The sequence below is a fragment of the Thunnus albacares genome, chromosome 16, assembly GCF_914725855.1.
Source record: "Thunnus albacares chromosome 16, fThuAlb1.1, whole genome shotgun sequence".
In the NCBI taxonomy this organism is placed as follows: domain Eukaryota; kingdom Metazoa; phylum Chordata; class Actinopteri; order Scombriformes; family Scombridae; genus Thunnus; species Thunnus albacares.
Window position 1 is genome coordinate 29,491,392 of NC_058121.1, and position 18,492 is coordinate 29,509,883.

At 39.6% G+C, this 18,492-nt stretch overlaps 1 protein-coding gene and 1 long non-coding RNA gene across 10 annotated transcripts in view; one reads left to right on the forward strand and one right to left on the reverse strand.

Annotated features, from left to right (window-relative positions):
- The first annotated feature begins 5,849 nt into the window (after positions 1-5,849).
- On the forward strand, positions 5,850-13,134 carry LOC122999518. Its single transcript, XR_006407763.1, has 2 exons — positions 5,850-6,275; positions 12,351-13,134. It is a non-coding gene; the product is annotated as an uncharacterized LOC122999518 (long non-coding RNA).
- A 2,458-nt stretch (positions 13,135-15,592) lies between these two features.
- Positions 15,593-18,492, reverse strand: part of kif26aa (kinesin family member 26Aa) — a 69,487-nt gene continuing 66,587 nt past the window's right edge. For all 9 annotated transcript variants that reach the window (XM_044376307.1, XM_044376298.1, XM_044376300.1 and 6 more), the window contains one exon: positions 15,593-17,829. In XM_044376307.1, coding sequence (XP_044232242.1) covers positions 17,645-17,829 — 185 coding nt within the window. In that variant the 3' untranslated portion in view covers positions 15,593-17,644. The remainder of the gene's footprint in view (positions 17,830-18,492) is intronic.

Consider the following 18,492-nt stretch of genomic DNA (forward strand, 5'->3'; position numbering starts at 1 on the left):
GTGTGTGTGTGTTAAATGTGTGTGTGTGTGTGTGTGTTAAATGTGTGTGTGTGTGTGTGTGTGTGTGTGTATGTTAAATGTGTGTGTGTGTGTGTGTGTGTGTGTGTGTGTGTGTGTGTGTTAAATGTGTGTGTGTGTGTGTGTGTGTGTGTGTGTGTGTGTTAAATGTGTGTGTGTGTGTGTGTGTGTGTGTGTGTGTGTGTGTGTGTGTGGCGGTACTAATGGATGAGGAGTCCATTAGTGAGACAAAGGTTTTGTGAAAAATGACTTTTCATCGTCGGCCTTCGACCATCGTTTCATTTAATTAAACAAAGTGAGACGTTTCCTCGTTACATTAATGAACTTCACATGTTCACGTTCAGGCTGCTGTCGTGTGATTATGATGTGAAGTTTCCTGTAAACACAGACGGACTGATCGTGTGTTTCAGCTGACGGGAGGTTTCACTCTGAGCTCAAAATGTTTGTTGATGTTTTAAACCGACTTCATCATTTCAGGCAAACAGACCAATTAAGTTTAAATGTTAACAGCTGATCCAAGAAAATAATGAACTGATTGTGTTTTTATTCATGTTCCTGGGTGGGTTGGCGCACCCTAATAAAGTTTAAAAGAGAGAAAAACAGTGACGTCACACGCCGGTTTGCTGCAGGTTGCAGGGATACAAAGTCAGTTAACTGAGTAACATTAAATTAAAACATAAAGCTGTTTGTGGGGTCAGAGACACAACGTTATGTAATATGTTTTTGTTTATGGAGTGCAGTTGTCCGAGGCCGAGTTTACATGTGGGCACTATCCTCATCCACAATATTTGCACCCTTGGTTGGCGGAGAGAGGTTGGTGTGTGGTTTGGCGTGTTATGTTCATGGTATCGTTATTTGGGGGTTTTTTGTAATGTTTGTCATGTGGTTTCAAGTAAATGTAATAAATATAACGTGTGTTTTTAATTGTAGTGATGAATTATAGTTATGCTGTGTTAAACGTGGTGAATGTAATGTTTTTAAATACTAGTGTAGTTGTGATGTATGGAGACTGGAGCTCTGTGTTTTAGTTTCACGGTACTCGAAGAATAAAAGTCATCATACCAGTTGAACTCAACGTCTGTTAATTGATACCAAGAGCTGCTACAGTTACAGTCTCTTTAGTGCCAAAGCTTCACACAGACTTTTAAATGCATTTTCACACTAAACAAGTGCTGTTTGTGTCCTCCATCACTACATCTGGAGGTCTTTTAATGGAAGTGTCTCCTTCCTCTCTGTATCTGTGTGTATCAAAGCTGATATATCTTATTCCTCCATGTTGTCCAGAAACTATTAAAACACATCAGTGAGTCACACCGGAGACATGTTCCTTCATCATGAAGAGTTTGTTTAGAAACGGCTTCACAGACTAATAACAGCATCACCTGTGTTTCCCTCCTCTCCTCTCTGATCTGCCTCCCTGCAGACTTCCTGTTTCTTCACTCGGCTGACTGAGATCAGACGCCGTTCGGAGGATGAAGACGTCTCAGCGTTCGCCTCCTCCCTGCAGTCAGAGTCGTGCTGAGCAGCTTCAGTACGATGATAAAGACGTCTTCTACATATAAAGCAGCCGTACGGAGCATCAGCCAGAAATCCTGACATTATTAACACTGAAATTTATTCATCTTTAATCAGCTGTTTGGAGGTTGACGTGCAGAAGAAATAATGTAGGATGTTTAGAGCCTGTTCGTTATTTATGAGGGGGAGGGGAGGGGGGTGTAAAACAGAGACGTTTTTCATTTTTGAAGCACTGGGAGGGATTTATGTTGTTTATTCTGGCTTAGTGGAGGGATATTCAACTTTAAATGGTTGCATTCTGTATTTATTTTAAATACTGCTGTATGGTGATGGGATTAAACCATCAAACCTGCTCATTCAGTTTATGTTGGAATGTGAAGGTTAAATGAAAGAAGCTGCTTTTGTCAGTTTATCAGAGTTTTGCTGAGAAGAAAATTCTGCTTTCAGCTCTGTGATCACCATTATCACCATTATCACCATTATCACCATTATCACCACGACCACCACGACCACCATTACCACCATGACCACCATTACCATCATTAGCACCATGACCACTATTACCACCATGACCACCATGACCACTATTACCACCATGACCACCATTATCACCGTGACCACGCTGGTACGCCTGTGGGGCACCAGGCAGACCATCTGATACATACAAACACAAACAAGTCAGAGAAGATTGATCTGACAGAGAACTGATGATGTCATTCAGGTTTACATAAAACATTGTGAACATTAGCATCCATGCTGGCAGCTATTAGCTAGGAAGCTAACATGGCTTTTAGCCTGTAGGCCGACATTTTTGTTTGTGTGATGATGTGATTATTTCGATGAAGATATGATGAGTTTGTTTTGGTGATGACTGTCACTGTTTCATTGGTTGGATGAAGTCTTTTTGTTTCAGAGCTGAATTATCAGAGGTAACTTTGCAGTAACATCACTATAGGAGAGACACAGTAAGTTCACAGTTCACTATCAAACGTAATAGTTGGAAAATGTCAACATTTGCTTTTCATTTTCTCCAATAATATCTACCTTTGGTATGAATATAATAAGATATGGTTATTTATGGTGGAGGGAGGCTCAGGGAGCTCAAGGAAAAATATTTGTAGCTGCTGAGTTAAGATAAAAACCCCCATCCCATCCCCCCCCCCCCCCCCCCCATCCCCCCCATAAATAACCAACAGTCCCTTATATTTTCTTCTTCTGCTGGCTCAGGTTAAATATATGAACAAGGTGAACGAGTTGTGATGAATTTCCTCTTTAGACACTTTTACAGGTCGACCGTCTGTGTTAACGACAGAAATAAAATATTCATCAATACATACGAGTGTGAGAAAGATACAAATAGAGAGAGAGAGAGAGAGAGATATAAAGAGACAGAAAGAGATACAGATAAAGAAAAAGAGATCTAGATGGATGAGGTACAGAGACAGAGAGAAAGACAAAGAGATAGAGACACTTACATACAGAGACAGAGATATATAGAGAGATAGACATATAGAGATATGGATATATAGAGATATGGAGGGTTAGATATATAGAATAGAGAGATAAACAGATTTAATCAGTGAAACACTGGAAGAAGAAACACAAAGTGACGTCTTTGGTTTGCAAGAAGCAACAGAAACTCGAGGACTGAACTTCCTGTTTGGTTTCATTAAAATGACGTCACATGATAAAATCTCTAATCTTCCTCCTGCTCCTCTTCACACTGTATGTGAGCTCAGTGTCAATAAAGTTAATCTTTCTGTTTTTTTTAAAGGGTTTTTCCAGCAGAATAAATCAGAACCTGCAGCTCAGTGAATAATTGAAGCTCATTGATGTTTCTGTAATGAGTCCCTGCAGACGAGCTCAGGAAACCGAAACCTCACTGATCATCTATTATTGATGATGATGAAGATGATTTCTGCACAGAGAGGTGAAGCAGGTACATAATCCAGGATTATTCTCACTTTTTAAACTCATCAGTTCAGTTTCAGTTTGATGCTCTTTATTAATGGAGCCGTTTATGTTGCCACGGCAACGTAAACAGATGTAATGTTTATGCCTTTAATATTTCATCATGAGACATAAATATTGTCTGTTTTTATTCACTATCTATTATTTCTGTTGTGTTTTTAATATTTTAATCCCATTTTTATTTATTTTATTTATTCTACACTTTTATTCATTTTTCTTGAATGACCTTCATCACTTTGTCTGTGTTTCTATTTGATTGTAAAGCACTTTGATGAACTGTAGTTTCTAACTAATGAAATGATTGACTGCAGCCGACTGCACAACAAAGTTATTCATCAGTCTTTTATTAGTCTGAACTGTTTTCGTCTCTTTTTCACCGACTTCGACTCCTGAAATCACAACAAGCAACAAAACATTAAAGAATTTGCTCATAAAGTAAAACAACAACAACAAATAAAACTCATTACTGCATCGCTCTGCTGAGAACAACCAGCAGCTGTTTGTCACAATTAAAGGCACTAATGCACACACACACACACACACACACACACACACACACACACACACACACACACACACACACACTCACACAGACACACACACACACGCAGGTTGTTGGCGTGTTAATAAGCTGGCTCGTTGCCACGTCTGTTGTTTTTTTGTGTCTCAGAGGTTTCATTTGTTTGAATTATCAGCAGGAATGAAACTGAAAACTCATCCATATTCATGAGTTGTAGCTCCGCCCCCTCACAGCCGCCTCCATGTCAAGAAAAACAAAATACAAGAATAAACAAAAAGCTTCACTCTTCATCATTAATCCTTCATCATCATGAAGTTTGTCTCTCTTGTGAAATCCATCTGGACTCAAACGTCTGCAGACACACCGGCAGCGTTGGGAGGTCAGTTATATTTCCGTCTTCCTGTGTTTCATGTTTGTCCCCAGTCTGCCTCTCTGTGTCTGTGTGGGCGGATGCTGGGTGAGACCTCCAGGTTCAACATATCCAGGATATCTTCTGGTTTTCTGGCTTCACTGAGTCTAACATTTACCGTCCAGATAACCAGAACTATGAAGCTGTTATCAAGCAGCTCAGTGACTCTGGTTTAACAGCTGCGAGCTCGTTCATGTGAAAGAGGCGGGTTGTTAATAACGAGCGACATCATCAGAACCATGAATGAAGTTCTTCATATGAGATGAAACAGTGAAACTAAGAACCTGCAGATTCAACCAAGTGAATGTAAACGTAACAAGTAAATAATAGTAAAAATGTATTTTTACTGTTTAGAAACCATCTGAATATGTCACATAACAAACTTAAAGTAACGTCAGACTGTTTCTGCTGCTGAAGCAAAGAGTGTAAAAGTAGTTAATGACTGATGATTTATAATCATGGAGCCAATTAACAGTGAGGATTATTGATCTCTGGTGTTTATCTGCAGTTGTCTGATGTTATTCTGACTGCAGCCATGAATCAGAGAGTAAAATCACTATTAAACTATTAAAATATGTGTTTAGTGTCATAAACGATCTCCGTTTGTTAGAAGCTCTGATTTAAAACCAGAAACACGGAACAATAAAATGTTTCTACTGATCTATAAAAATATATATTGATCTTTTTTACTTGTCACTTTATTGTAACTCAGGACTTTTGTCCATGTCGGGATCCTGTAGGAATGATGACTCTTTATTTCCAGTGATCTGATTGGTCAGTGGTCGCAGTGTCGACAGGTTGTGATCTGATCAGCTGTTCAGCATCAGTTACCATGGTGATGAACCCCGATGAGAAGTGAACCACTTCAGAATTACACCTGAAGTTACCTCGCTAACCTCAAACCCTGCTTCATGGTACAGACCTGCATCTACTCACCAGCTCCACCATCCTCACCAGTATGAAGCTCCGGTTCATCTCTCCACACTCCGCCTGTTGTTCCGTCATTAATGTGGTTCAGACGCTACGTCCAAGCTTCTTGTAAGCTACTTGTTTGTTTCTCTGACCTCCTGCTAACTCTGTTCTCTGCCTCAGGTTCACCAGTCCAGCTCCCAGTACACCTGCCACGTCTGCCATGTCCTCACTGCTGGTTACCAGTTGGATCCCCTGTCTGCTCTGCCTCGAGCCCTCTGCCTGCTCCACTCTTCCATTCTCAGCCTCTTTACCACATACAGAACCAAAGAGCACTCCGCTGGGCCATCAGATCCATCTTCAACTCAAACTACAATAAACGGCCCTTAAACCCTCCCTGTGTCTCCTGGTCTGTGTGCATCTGGGTCTTAAATCGAACTGTTGGATGTTATTAACAGGATGTAACAGGATGTTATTAGACTGAAGACACATTTTTATTTTAGCAGGACCAAAGTTTTCATGTTTCATGTAAAGCTAAAGGCCATACAGGTGGGTCGCCTAGAGCGCCACATCCTGGTGGCTGCTGGTCGTCCTTAAAGGACAAATAAATAAATAAATATTCACCGGTTGGCGCCCTTCCTCATTTTCTGCCTTGAGGTAACAAATGAACAGAGAAAGAAATAAACTTTTCACTCCTGCTCCTCACAGTTTTTCATCTGCTCTGGTCTGTACTGTGTGCACTGATAGCGGGGGGATGAGTTACCATTTGATCACAGACAGCTGAGGATGTAAGAAGTGACTGACTGACGGACAGCTGTCAAGACGCAGATATCTATGTTCACTTTTTATTTATTAATGAAAAGCTCCAAACATTCAGGTGCACTGGGAAGAAAACAGAGAAGAGAGGAGGAAGAAAAGAAGCCTAATATAGAGGTATGATGTCTCATGTTAACGTTAAAATGCAGTTTTGTGTGAAGACGTTTCATTTGTAGAAGCAGCTAGCTAGGTAGCAACAAAGCTAATGCTAGATAATGATGCTAGACTCAGCTAACACATTTTGGTTTTGGTTAAATAATTAAAAAAACATTTAAATATAATCATGTTTTTATACAATCAACAAACACATCTCTGCTGCAAATGAACACTTGAAGTTTGTATCCAAGACCTTCTGTTCTTGTGTAATCGGGTTTAGTTGTAACACTAGAAAAGTCATGTTGAACGCAATTAATTCAATACAATTTTATCTATATATAATTCTATCTATATACTAAAGGCCATAGATCAGCGATGGATATTCAAAGGGATGGGCTGATGGATGAAGATAGATGGAGTATATCCACAAGTCAAAATATAAATGAATACTGACAAGAGATTGGGTGTGAAAAACTACCAAGGTCAAAATGACCAAACATGACAAACACTAACTAATTTATGTGGATTATAAGGATTGGCCTATGGAGTAAGTTAGTGTCAACATATGGAACAAAAAATACCTTTATCAGCTGACCAATATTATTTATCTAGCAGTATAAAAAACAGGTCAACACAGTCCTATCAGTCTTTTATAAAGGCCTATAGTCTACATACAGGGAACAGGAAGTGTTTGTTTAAGATGGGTTTTAGCTGCTATGTGTAAACTGATTTGTTCATTCATTTAGAATTGTATCAGTCTTTGTTTAGATGCAAAGCACCTCTACAACTGGACTGTCACTAACTCACAAACTCATTCAGTCATTCAGTTTTACTATTTGTCACATTCATGATAAATATAATGTTCATACTCCTCAGTGCACAACTCATGTGTTCAACCCTCACAGAAGACACACTTCACCCATTTCTCACCAGGAACAGAGGAGGCAACATCATCACCGCACACCAGACAGTCCTCAGAGGACTGATTCCTTTCATTTTTCTTTGCCTTTCAACGTAAGACCCTTCTTTTGGTCTTGATTGCTGGTTTCCTGCCTTTTGTCTTCTCTTGCTCTTTTTTCATTGCCTGTTTGACTGGAGTGTCTGTGAGGATGGTGCTTACCGTCCTCTTCCTCACCTTGGCAACGCTATTCTGTTGTTCACCTTTTGGGAAGGGCCTGACCTCAACAGGACTGAATGCAGGGGTGGGCACAGATGGGCCAGGAGGGGGTTCAGAGGGGTCTAGAGGGGGTTCAGAGGGGTCTGGAGGGGGTTCAGAGGGGTCTGGAGGGGGTTCAGAGGGGTCTGGAGTGAGCACAGCAGGAGTGGACACTAAGGCAGTGGTTGGTTCAGGGTCTGTCAGTTACAAAGGTTGTGACAAAGTAATTTTCACTGAAGATTTCAGATTGTGGGGCCAGATATCTGTGCATCTAAACCCTGACATGATATTTTCAGGTGTTCCTGTCTGTGACAAGGCTTTGCCAACAATGCCAGGTAGGTCATAGATAGTCGCATTAATACCTGGCTGGGTCTTCATCCATTGGTCATGCGTGCGTGGAGCTTGTGGGTGCAGTGAGGCGGGAAGGTCAGCAGCACAATACCATGCTTCAGTGCAGACACTGACGCGTGGGAAGTATGGTTATCTAACAAAAGGAGGACCTTCGACTCCTGCGACAGCTTCGTGTGGTGGACAAAATAGTGTAAAAACTAGAAACTCCTGCATCCATCCGGAACCACTGAGCGATCCAGCGGGTCCGTTACCGATAAAGTGTGCATGGAATTTCTTCCGAGGGAAGATAAGGAAGGGGTGAATAGGATTATTCCTGCGCATTGGTTGTAACTCCTGTTTCATCCATATTCCAAACATGTTGAGCCTCAAAACCATTCTCGTCATCTGCACTGTCCAAGTACCTTCATTGTGCTTGTTGAAGCTTGAGGCCTTCGCCAGACTGGTTGCTTGTGGGTAATGTGGGGTTACGCTGAAGGAAAGACGTCATCAAGTCCTTTCCTGCCATCTCCGACGTCTTCCAGGACTCTGGGTACATGCAATTCAATTGCTCTGCACACCGGACGTGAAAAACATCAACATATCAATTATTGAATTGTTTCTATGTCTGATTCACACAAACTAACATATGAATTGACTTTATTTATTTAGTCATTTATGATTCAAACCAACAGACCTATTGTTTGAAATGTAGGCTAGTTATTCTGTTAACAGTGAACTCATCTATGAACTTAAATGAAATGTAAAGTTACAAGATAAATTAAATACTGACTGTGTCTAAAATAAATAAATACTCAATACTAATAACTCTGGAAAGAATCGTTTTGTATATTTATTTTTTACTTTCTAAGTAAATATCTGTAGAGGGAGACGTCATTTTATCATTTTATCATTTTATCATTTCAATATTGATATAAACTGTCACTTTCAACTATGTTTGTATTTTGCACAAATCACATACATGTCTGTAGCTGCACTGTGTAAATATTTTATTCTTTTTTATTTGATCTTTCTCTTTATTTATTTTATTTTTATTTATTGTACATAGTATTTAGATTGGACTGAGACATGTCTCTCTATCCTGTGTTTCTGTTGCATCGAGCATGTTGATGTCACATGAACGTCCTTCAGGATTTATAAAGTTATTTGTCATGTTAACTAACCGTCCTCAGTACGTCGCAGACGCTGTTTTAAATAATCTCTGAGCTCCTTTTGCTGCTCTGTGCTGAAAACCTGCTTGTGGTGAGAGTTACCCACAGTGGGTTAAACTAACTTCTCTTCTGTGTGACAAAATGATGGAGAGTCACATGACAGGTACCACATGACTTTGCCACTTCTCTGATAAACCTGCCGCCATCCACGTCCCTGGTAGCGAGACACAGAACATCTCTGCTCACTGCCAGATCTGTTTTTAGCTTTCGATGTCCCATTCTGTGAAAAAAAACAAAGCGAGGCGAGAATTAGTTGTTTTTATTTCATTATGGGCGGCTTAGTTGTAATAACGTGTCACAACTAACACTTGCTATGAGTTGGTTACATGTTTCCAAACAGTGCTATGCTTCAGGCAACAAGATGGTTATTAAGATAATATTAGGTTGGATTTGTGAAAACACTCTTTGCCATAAATCTCCACAAAAACACATCCAAACTCTTTGAAAATTAGCGAGAGACTGTCTGCTGGTAATGTGGTAAACTGACCAGAGGTTCATCCTTATGCAACTATCTAAAAGGTCCGTGTTAAATTAAACCCTGCATCAGAAGGTTCCCTGTGCAGCCCTACAAACTGAAGGATATGAATCTGAATGGAAACCAGTAACTAGCTATCTGGATAACTGCTCCTTCCTAGACGACCGAAACCAATGATAACGGCTAAAACTATATCCATAAAAACAGATTTCTGCACTGGGTTTCACCAGCTGTGTGTAAGTTCTCTTCTTAAACAGGGTGTAAAGTCGACACTCGAGGGTTAGAAACTACTGATTAGTTTTAAATGAAATCAGCCACTAAAATTGGTCGCACCGTGGTTACTTGGAGCGTAACCTGTTTGGACGTGAAGTCGTAGCTAAGGCAAGCGGCCAATCCACTATCAAAGATAGAGTTCCATCGTCATGGTTACCATGCACATTGTAGTAAACTAGATCAATACTGAAATATCATATTGAAAGGAAGGATGTGTGATGATATCGTTCAAAGGAAGAGCTGGCGAAGTTCTTATTTTGTAGACGTTTATTAGACGATGAACCATCGGATCCATTCCATGTATAAAGATGGTCTGGGCAACGTACCACTGTCGGTGCATAGCTTATATGGGGTTACACATCTGTATCTTATCACATGAACAACATAGGTTTTCCATGGGCACCAGGTCAGTTGGGAGCCATCCAATCAAGTGGTTGACAGCTACCTCACAACATATACCACATCTGGAACAGTTCCAAACTTGACCATAAACCCATTATTTGTATTTAAAGGTCCCCCCAAGAAGGGCTTTATCATACTACCTAAAATGACATGCAGATTATGGAATGTTTATGTCACATGTCCAACATCCAAAATCAGTAAAGTATATAGGGTCAGATAAAAGTCATACTAACACATATCAATAAATTAGGTCTCTACTGGATAACTGTGTTGCAAAATGGCAGCAATTAATGAAACAATGATGCTGTACAACATCACTTGTTACAACATAACTCTAAGTAACAAATAAACACACATATAAATATTATTTTAGTGATGCATAAATCACAACTTTGTAATAATTTATGTTATAACGAAGTTTGAACTTACAGCTGGTGCAACAGGCTGCAGCAGTTTGTTCTACTCACAGCTACATGTGGCTGATATCTACTCAATAATTGTCCAGATGTTCTCAGGAAACATCTGCAGAAACCTCCAGCTGCTGGAGAAGTTACATCTGATCTCCCACCTGCACCACTCTGAAGCAGGTCAGTTCAGACAGTTATCTGTGGTCTCGTCAGCAAATCCGACTGACTTCAGATACCTGCTGCTGTGTTTCTGTATCACCTCGAGGGAAGCGTTGGGAGGATTTCCTGACTGATATGTTTTCATTTATGCAGATAGTCACTGTGGTTCAGGAGCTGCAGACATTTTCATTTTAGTTTTTTGCTCTGAAATAGGCATGCATGGAAGTTTAATCTGTTAATTACATCTTCTTCTTTTTGTGCTTTACTACACTCGACAGGAGAATCAGCCACCAACTGTTTACTTCGGTGTGCTAAACTATTAATATTCATTAAATATGTTGCGGATGGAAACAAACATTAATTCACATTTTCTTTTGATGACTTATAACTGGCTGCTTCAATCATATCAGACAGTAAAAGTCAGAGAGAATAAACAGGAAGTCCAGAGAGGACAGAAGAGAACCGACTGTTGCTTCCTGTTTAGTCCTGAGCGCTGCTAACATGCTAACTATGATCAAGCTAACATGTTGATAATGTTTCATCTTCACTGTCAGTTTAGCATGTTGCTAATATTGGCTAATTAGCACTGAACACAGTGCAGCTGAATCTTTTTATATATTTTGACGTTTGTTTGTGATCCATCAGGTGAAACTTCTGCTTCTCGGCTCCACATTATAAATTCATGCACGTGCGTTCACTGCTCATCACTTCCTGTTTGATCAGAGAATTATTTAAAGTGTGACGGCTCGGTTCAGCCGGAGTTCAGCTGATCATCACAACAACAAACTGCAGGCGTTCGCTCTTTGTTCTGTCTGTTTGCATCTTCTCTGACATCCAGGAGAGACGAGCTGGAGGATCCAGAACTCCTCTGAGAGAAACATACATTTCATTTTATATCTTCATGTTATTTTCATAGTTTATATACTCGTAGTTCTTCTGTTCTGATGCTGAAGGACTGGTTTTAAACAGCTGATTTGAATTATAATGTAAACTATTTCTTATTTTGAATTGATTTAATTTATTCTTAGTTGAACGGAGAGATTCTGTTCCATACATGAGTCCAATTTCATCAATTTCATCACAGACTTCTGGCTTTTTCTGGGACTTACGATGCTGTTTATTGTTTATTTATCACTTACGACTGATGTTGTCCTCAGAGGCTTTCAGGCTGTGGTTGAACCTCTAACTGCACCTCGATCCAGGGTCTCTTAATAACTATCCACCAGTCTCTAATCTTCCATTCTGTCGACTCATATAAAAGAAAATAATTTATATGAACCTTTTCAATCGGCTCTCGGGGTCTGACACATGTTGGTACTAAAAGTCTTCAGATGGTTCAAAACGCTGCAGCAAGAATCTGAACTAAAGCAAGAAAATCAAATCATGTTATATAAATTCCAGCCTCCCTTCATCGTCCTCCTGGTCCCAGTCAGTTTAAATCTAAATTTAAACTCATCGTAGTGTCTTAACCTTCAATTAGTCGCCTTTAATTGAGTCCTTCATGAGCTCGGACTGCACAGTCGGTTCCTGTCTCAATGAATTTACTAAGCGCTGTCCTGCCGATCAGATTATTGATTATTGTAACTGTTCTGATAATCATTGTATCTCTCTAAGCTTCTGTTTATTTGTTCCACAAGCACATAAGTGTCCTCTCTTGTCTCTCAGGAGTCTCTTGCTGGACCAGCACCCATCCTGGACCAGCACCCATCCTGGACCAGACCCCATCCTGGACCAGACCCCATCCTGGACCAGCACCCATCCTGAACCAGACCCCATCCTGGACCAGCAGCCATCCTGGACCAGCACCCATCCTGGACCAGACCCCATCCTGGACCAGCTCTGCTTCCCTGCCGTGTCCTGAGGTTTTGGATCTAGTTCCTGCAGGAGTTCAGCCTCATGTCTCTCTCTGATGTCTTGTTTTCTTGTCTCTTCTCCGTGTGTGTGACGGTGTGATGTGAGTCTCCGCCGTCTGTCCTCCTGCCAGGTCTCCATGGTGACAGAGGTCACATGATTCAGGTCCTATTCTGCTCAGCGTCCTCTTCATCACATTCTTCATATATATTATTAATCCGTTATGATGCTGTGTTCTGTAATGTGTCTTCTATTGTTTCTACTTCCTGTCGGTCCGTCCTGCAGATGGATCCTCCTCTGTTCTTCTTCCTGAACTTTCTTCCATGTTTTCCCTGTTAAAGGGTTTTTTGGGGAGTTTTTTATTATTTGAATCGAGGGTCTGAGGACAGGATGTTGTTCAGACTGTGAATCCTCCTGAGACTAATTTGTGATTTTGGGTTATATAAATAAAATTGACTTGAGTTGACATAATTATCAGGTTATTATCCCATTAATGTCACCATATTATCATCAAAATATTTCACCAGTGTAACCTTATTATAATCATCAGGTTACTGTGTTGTTACCTAAATAAACAGTTCTGCCTCATATTACTACATTATACTCGTTGTTGTTACCATGATGTGACTTTATTACTTCTTTATTATCAGAATATTACCTCGTTATGAATGAATGTAATTTGCTTCCATCAGATCTTTTGGGGTTCTGGTTTCATCGTCTCCATCAGGATGTGAAATAATGTAAAATATTAAACAATAATCAGAGTTTAATCATGTATCAGCTTCCATATAAATCTGTCTGCAAACACTCTCAGAGTGATTAATGAGATTTACTATTAAACAAACAGAAGTGAAAATGTCTCCTTCCACAGATTGATGAGGTTAATGGATGACAGTTAACCGATGGCGAGCGTTTCCATGGCGCCGGTCAGGTGACAAACGCTAATTAAGAGCCGTCAGAGAGCAAGCAGAGAGGAGGAGGAGGAGGACAGATTGTTTTCACCTCTTCCTCCTGAACGCCGGTTTATTTACCCACAAACGAGACAATAAAAAGACATTTCACCCTGGTTGCCATGACGACCAGAATCTTTTCACATCTAACAAACAACAATAAAGAATATTTAGCTTCTTCTTTACCTGAGCAGAGAAATGTGAGTGTTTTTAAATCTGATTAATGAAACTTACAGATGAAACGAAGATAAAGGAAGTGATGATGTGACCTTTGACCTCCACAGATGTGAGTCTGCAGCTGGATCCTTCTCAGCTTCATTTATCAGTCTCTCGTCTCCGGGTTCATCTCCTTTTATTAAACTCAGCTACGAGTTTAAATGATCATTTAGACAGTTTAACGACATTTAAAGCTTCCAGAACAGAAGCATCTTTAAAAATGAACAAATCTTTGGTGAAAATATTATTACAGATCAGTTCAACGTAGTAAAATATAGTTTCTCTCTTCAAACACACAAACGTAAGAATGTAAAGTGATTTTATTCCAGTTTGTCTCTACATGATGTATAAATCAAGTTGTGTTACTGTAAATAAAACATGCTCAGTGTGTCCACAGATCAATAGACAGACTCAAAGAGTTAACGTCTGTTATCACCCTCCTCCTCCTCTTCCTCTTCCTCTTCCTCCTCCTCTTCCTCAGCGTTGGATTTATTTGCCTTTGAAATGAAACTTTTTTATCTTTGGGGACTGTGAGACTGAGTTTCCTGTGTGTCCACTCGTCTGACATTTACAGACTCAGATATCAGTTTATCTCTCGACGGCGTCGACCACAGAGGCTTCGAGGGCCGGACGCCTCCGGGCGACTGACGCCGCCGCCGCCGCCACGGAGCTCTGAAATCAGATGAGAGGAAACTGAAATGTCAGTTCCTGAAGTGAAGCCGCTGACGGACGGACGGACGGAAAATAACAGTTCATCAACACATTAAAGAAAGAAAAGAAAAGAAGTTTCTGTGAAGGAGAAATTTAACCTTCAGAGAAAAACATCAAACAGGAAGCAGCTTTGATTTCTCGATTAATCGATTAGTTGTTTTATAAAATGGTGAAACATGTGGAGTTATTCTACAGAGATTTATTTTAAAAATACAGATAATTACTTTGGAAATTGTTTGTATTTTTACAGTCCAACCATCGTAAAATAAAAATAAAATCTCATTTAAAACATGTTAAACAAATGAAAAAGACTGAAACACCTTAAAATGACCTCATTTAAATGAAGACTCCTGTTTTCATACAGCCGTCATGAGTTCCAGGAATGTTACTGAACATATGAAGAACACAACTTCTTCTGGTAATTGTGAATAAATATAAATAAAATTTAACCCAAAACATCCTCTAAGCACAGAAACGTGTATCAGCTGCAAGTAAAGTTTATAGTTTAAATATTTATTCTGCGTTAAGAAAAGTTTATATTTCAGGTGTTTCGGGTCTTTTTGTTGCTCTCAGCAGTGAAGATGAAGATAAATTATGGTTGTTTTTTTTTAAAATGATGAAGTTTCATATTAAATTGACTCTCTTGTACATTCCTGATGTATATTTACTTAACGAGGCTGCTAACGAGTGACTCTTCACACTGAACTCTGGTGAATTAATTGATGACTTTGAACTAATTATTAAACTAAAGTTCAGTTAAATCACCTTTTTTAAGGCAGCAGGAGGAACTTATGTTTCTCTGATGAACCAGTTTAACATATTAAATTATAATTCATCTCAACATCTGCAGGTCTGATTTCCATCAGACTTCCTGTGAATATTCACATTTATTCATAAACCCTGAAGGATGATTTCTAAACGTTTTAATGACATTATGATGCGTCTTCTAACGTTTATGATTAAGGATGTTTAAAGTCTACACTTGTGGATTTGAATGTTTTATTCCGTTAACTACAATATATTTTATATATGACGACTGATCTGTTTCTATATAAAACAAACATACATGCAGTATAATAATATAATAATATAATAACTATGCTGCTCACAATTTAAACCTAAATGACTGAAAGTTTCCTCCAGACGTGTTTAACAGTTAATAAAACAGTCAGAGTGTAATTTAACCAAGAAGACTCTTATCTTTTATTAACATGTACGATACGATCCATCCTGTACATTTCCACTCGTTTCCACGTTTCTTTACAAATAATTATAAAACTGTACAGTACAAAAAACCAAATAAAAAAGTTTAAATATATTATTAAAGGTCTCACATCCGCAGTTTCTCTTCTGAACACACACAAACTTTTTAAAAACTTAATGCAGAAAGTCACATTTTTAAAAAAGAGAAGAAAACTTTTCATGCAGCAACTTGAAAACAGCCTGAGAATGTTTCCATGGAGACGAAGAAGAAGAAGAGGAGGAGGAGGAGCGATGAAGAGCAACTTTCAGAACATAAAGGAAACATTTTTTATTTTATCTTAAAGTTACTACAAAGAACTTTTATCATGATGCCTCGATACGACCTACAAGCGTTTCTGTACAGTTATTCTAAACGCTGCCGCCGGGTCGGATTCCCGCCAAATCAGACGAGACGATTCACGCCACGCAGACCGAAGAGCGCCGGTTTACATCACACGTAGCACGAGGGAGGACGAAGACGTTACTATGACGAGGGGACGACGTTTCTCTTCGTTTGATGACGTTAAAAGTAAAGTTAGACTTGTTGTCGGCTTCTCTCGACCAGAGAGAGAGAGAGAGAGAGAGAGAGCAGCAGTGGTCAAGCGAGCTAGAGGATGAATGAAGAGAGCGAGCGGCGCCGGCGGTTACGTTCTAACTCGCCGACACTTCGGCTCAACCCTGCAGGAAGCTGCAGCCTTAAATGTGACGTCGCTGTACCGTCGTCATGGTGACGATGACGGATGACATCATCGCTGCAAACAGCTGTTTAAAAAACAAATTAAAATTAAACTAAGTAGCGTCTTTATTTCACTCGCTTACATAACAAATACACACGCTAGCTAATATCTTGAGGCGGTGGTGCTCATGGGAAAAGTCTTCATCTGCTTGTGTCCACCGGGGGGCGCCAACGTCAACACAAAGTGACAGCTCTTCGTAGTAACTTTAAAATAAATAAATAAATGAATCCAGCTCGTTCCTCCTTCACATTAAAATGCATTTTGATGAAAACTGATGAAAACTTGAGACTGGAAAGTTATCGTTAATGAAAAATAACAAATAAAAAACAAATAAACTCCTCGAGCTGTGGGAGAGTTTTCATTTTTATGAACGGCACCGACTGGAGAATTAGCACCACTAGCTGCTCACCTCCTGATACTCACACTCACAAGTGGACGGAAACAAACGTTCATTTGAATTTTTTCTGTCATAATTTGTGTTAAATCTGGACGTAAACTCGGCTACAGAGAATAAACCAGACAGTAAATGTGTCGTAAAAACCAAAACTAGCAGCTAAAACAGGCTAAAAAGCTCCATAATGTTAATATAAATGACTTTAAAGTGTTGGGTTTAGTTACTCTTTTACTCTGACGTACGTTGGAGCGTCTCTCTTCTATATTTTCTGCTCTGGTGAGTCACATGTTAACCTGACAGACAAACTGAGTCGGTGTCGTGATGAAGGCAAAGACGGAGGTTTGCAATAATAACTGAATTATTGCTCTTCTCTTCTTTTTCTTCCTGAAACTTAAAGAGACCTTTTTTTTTTTTATTAATCAGACACAGTTTATGTTCTAAATCACATCAGAAACCTTCTTTCTGTTTTTGCATAACAAATATATTAAAGGTTTGCTCAGGTCAGACTAGCACCCATCAAAAACAAACCTGATAAATATAAAAACACAATAAATTAAGATTAAATACACTAAATCAATGTTTTAACTGAGATAATAAATAGAAAGGCACTTCCAGAGCTTTCATCCTTTTTGAAATGGTCTTCACTGATTGTTCTTCTTGTCTGCAGACTGAACAAACATCCGACTGTTTGGGAAATAAATCTTTTTTTTTTATCTGAAACTCTGTCGTCAGTCCACTCAGGAACCAGAACTTCACTTTCTTCGGTGTTTTCTCTCCGGTTTCTGTGAGTTTTCGGAGGTTTTTTCTCGGCGCGACCGCGTGAAGCCGCGAACATGACATCCGTCTCTCGGTCCGTCATCAGACCTCCACTTCCTGCTGTCCTCCCTGCGCAGCGGCGGCCGTCGTCGCGGCGATGTCGAAGCAGGTCTCCATCATGACGCGGGACTTGCAGAGGTTGACGCAGTACTCCAGCTCCGCCGTGGCCTGAGCCAGAGCCTCCAGGTACTCCTGGGACTCCCGGTCCAGGTCCTGGTCCACGTCGACTGCAGGGAGGAACCAGACGAAGACGTTAAAAACATTCAGTTCAGTTCGAGCCTAAAAGTCTCTACAGAGCTGCAACTAACCTTCAGGTTCATTATCGATTAATCTGCTAATTAATTTCTCAATTAATCGTTTTGTCTATAAAATGTCAAAATTTCCCAAAGTTTGTTTTGACCAAAAATCCAAAATGCCAAAATATTTAGTTTAATATCAAATGTTTGACAAACAAAAGCATCAAATAGTCACATTTAACTGACATTCTGGCAGTTTTGCTCGAAAATTACCTGAAACAATTAATTTTCTGATGATCAATTGTTTCAACTCGACTAAACGAGACTTTGCCAAATTTTGCTCAAATAAACCTTGAAGTTGCAGTGTGACGATCTTTCAGGGCCAAAAATAAAAACATTAAAGTAAAATTAATTTAATCTGCAGATTCATTCAGATGTCAGCTGAGCACATGACAGAATATAAAAACTCTGTGATTGGATCTTTATTGCCTAAATGCACTCTGGGAGTCGTAGTAACGTCTCTCCTTCACTTTTCACGTCCACGTGTCCACTTTAGGGATGTGCAGAGAGCCCGGTATTTGTATTTGTATCTGTATTTGTTGAGGCAGCAAAATTATTTGTATTTGTATTAGAATAAGAGTGGAAAGAGGCTTA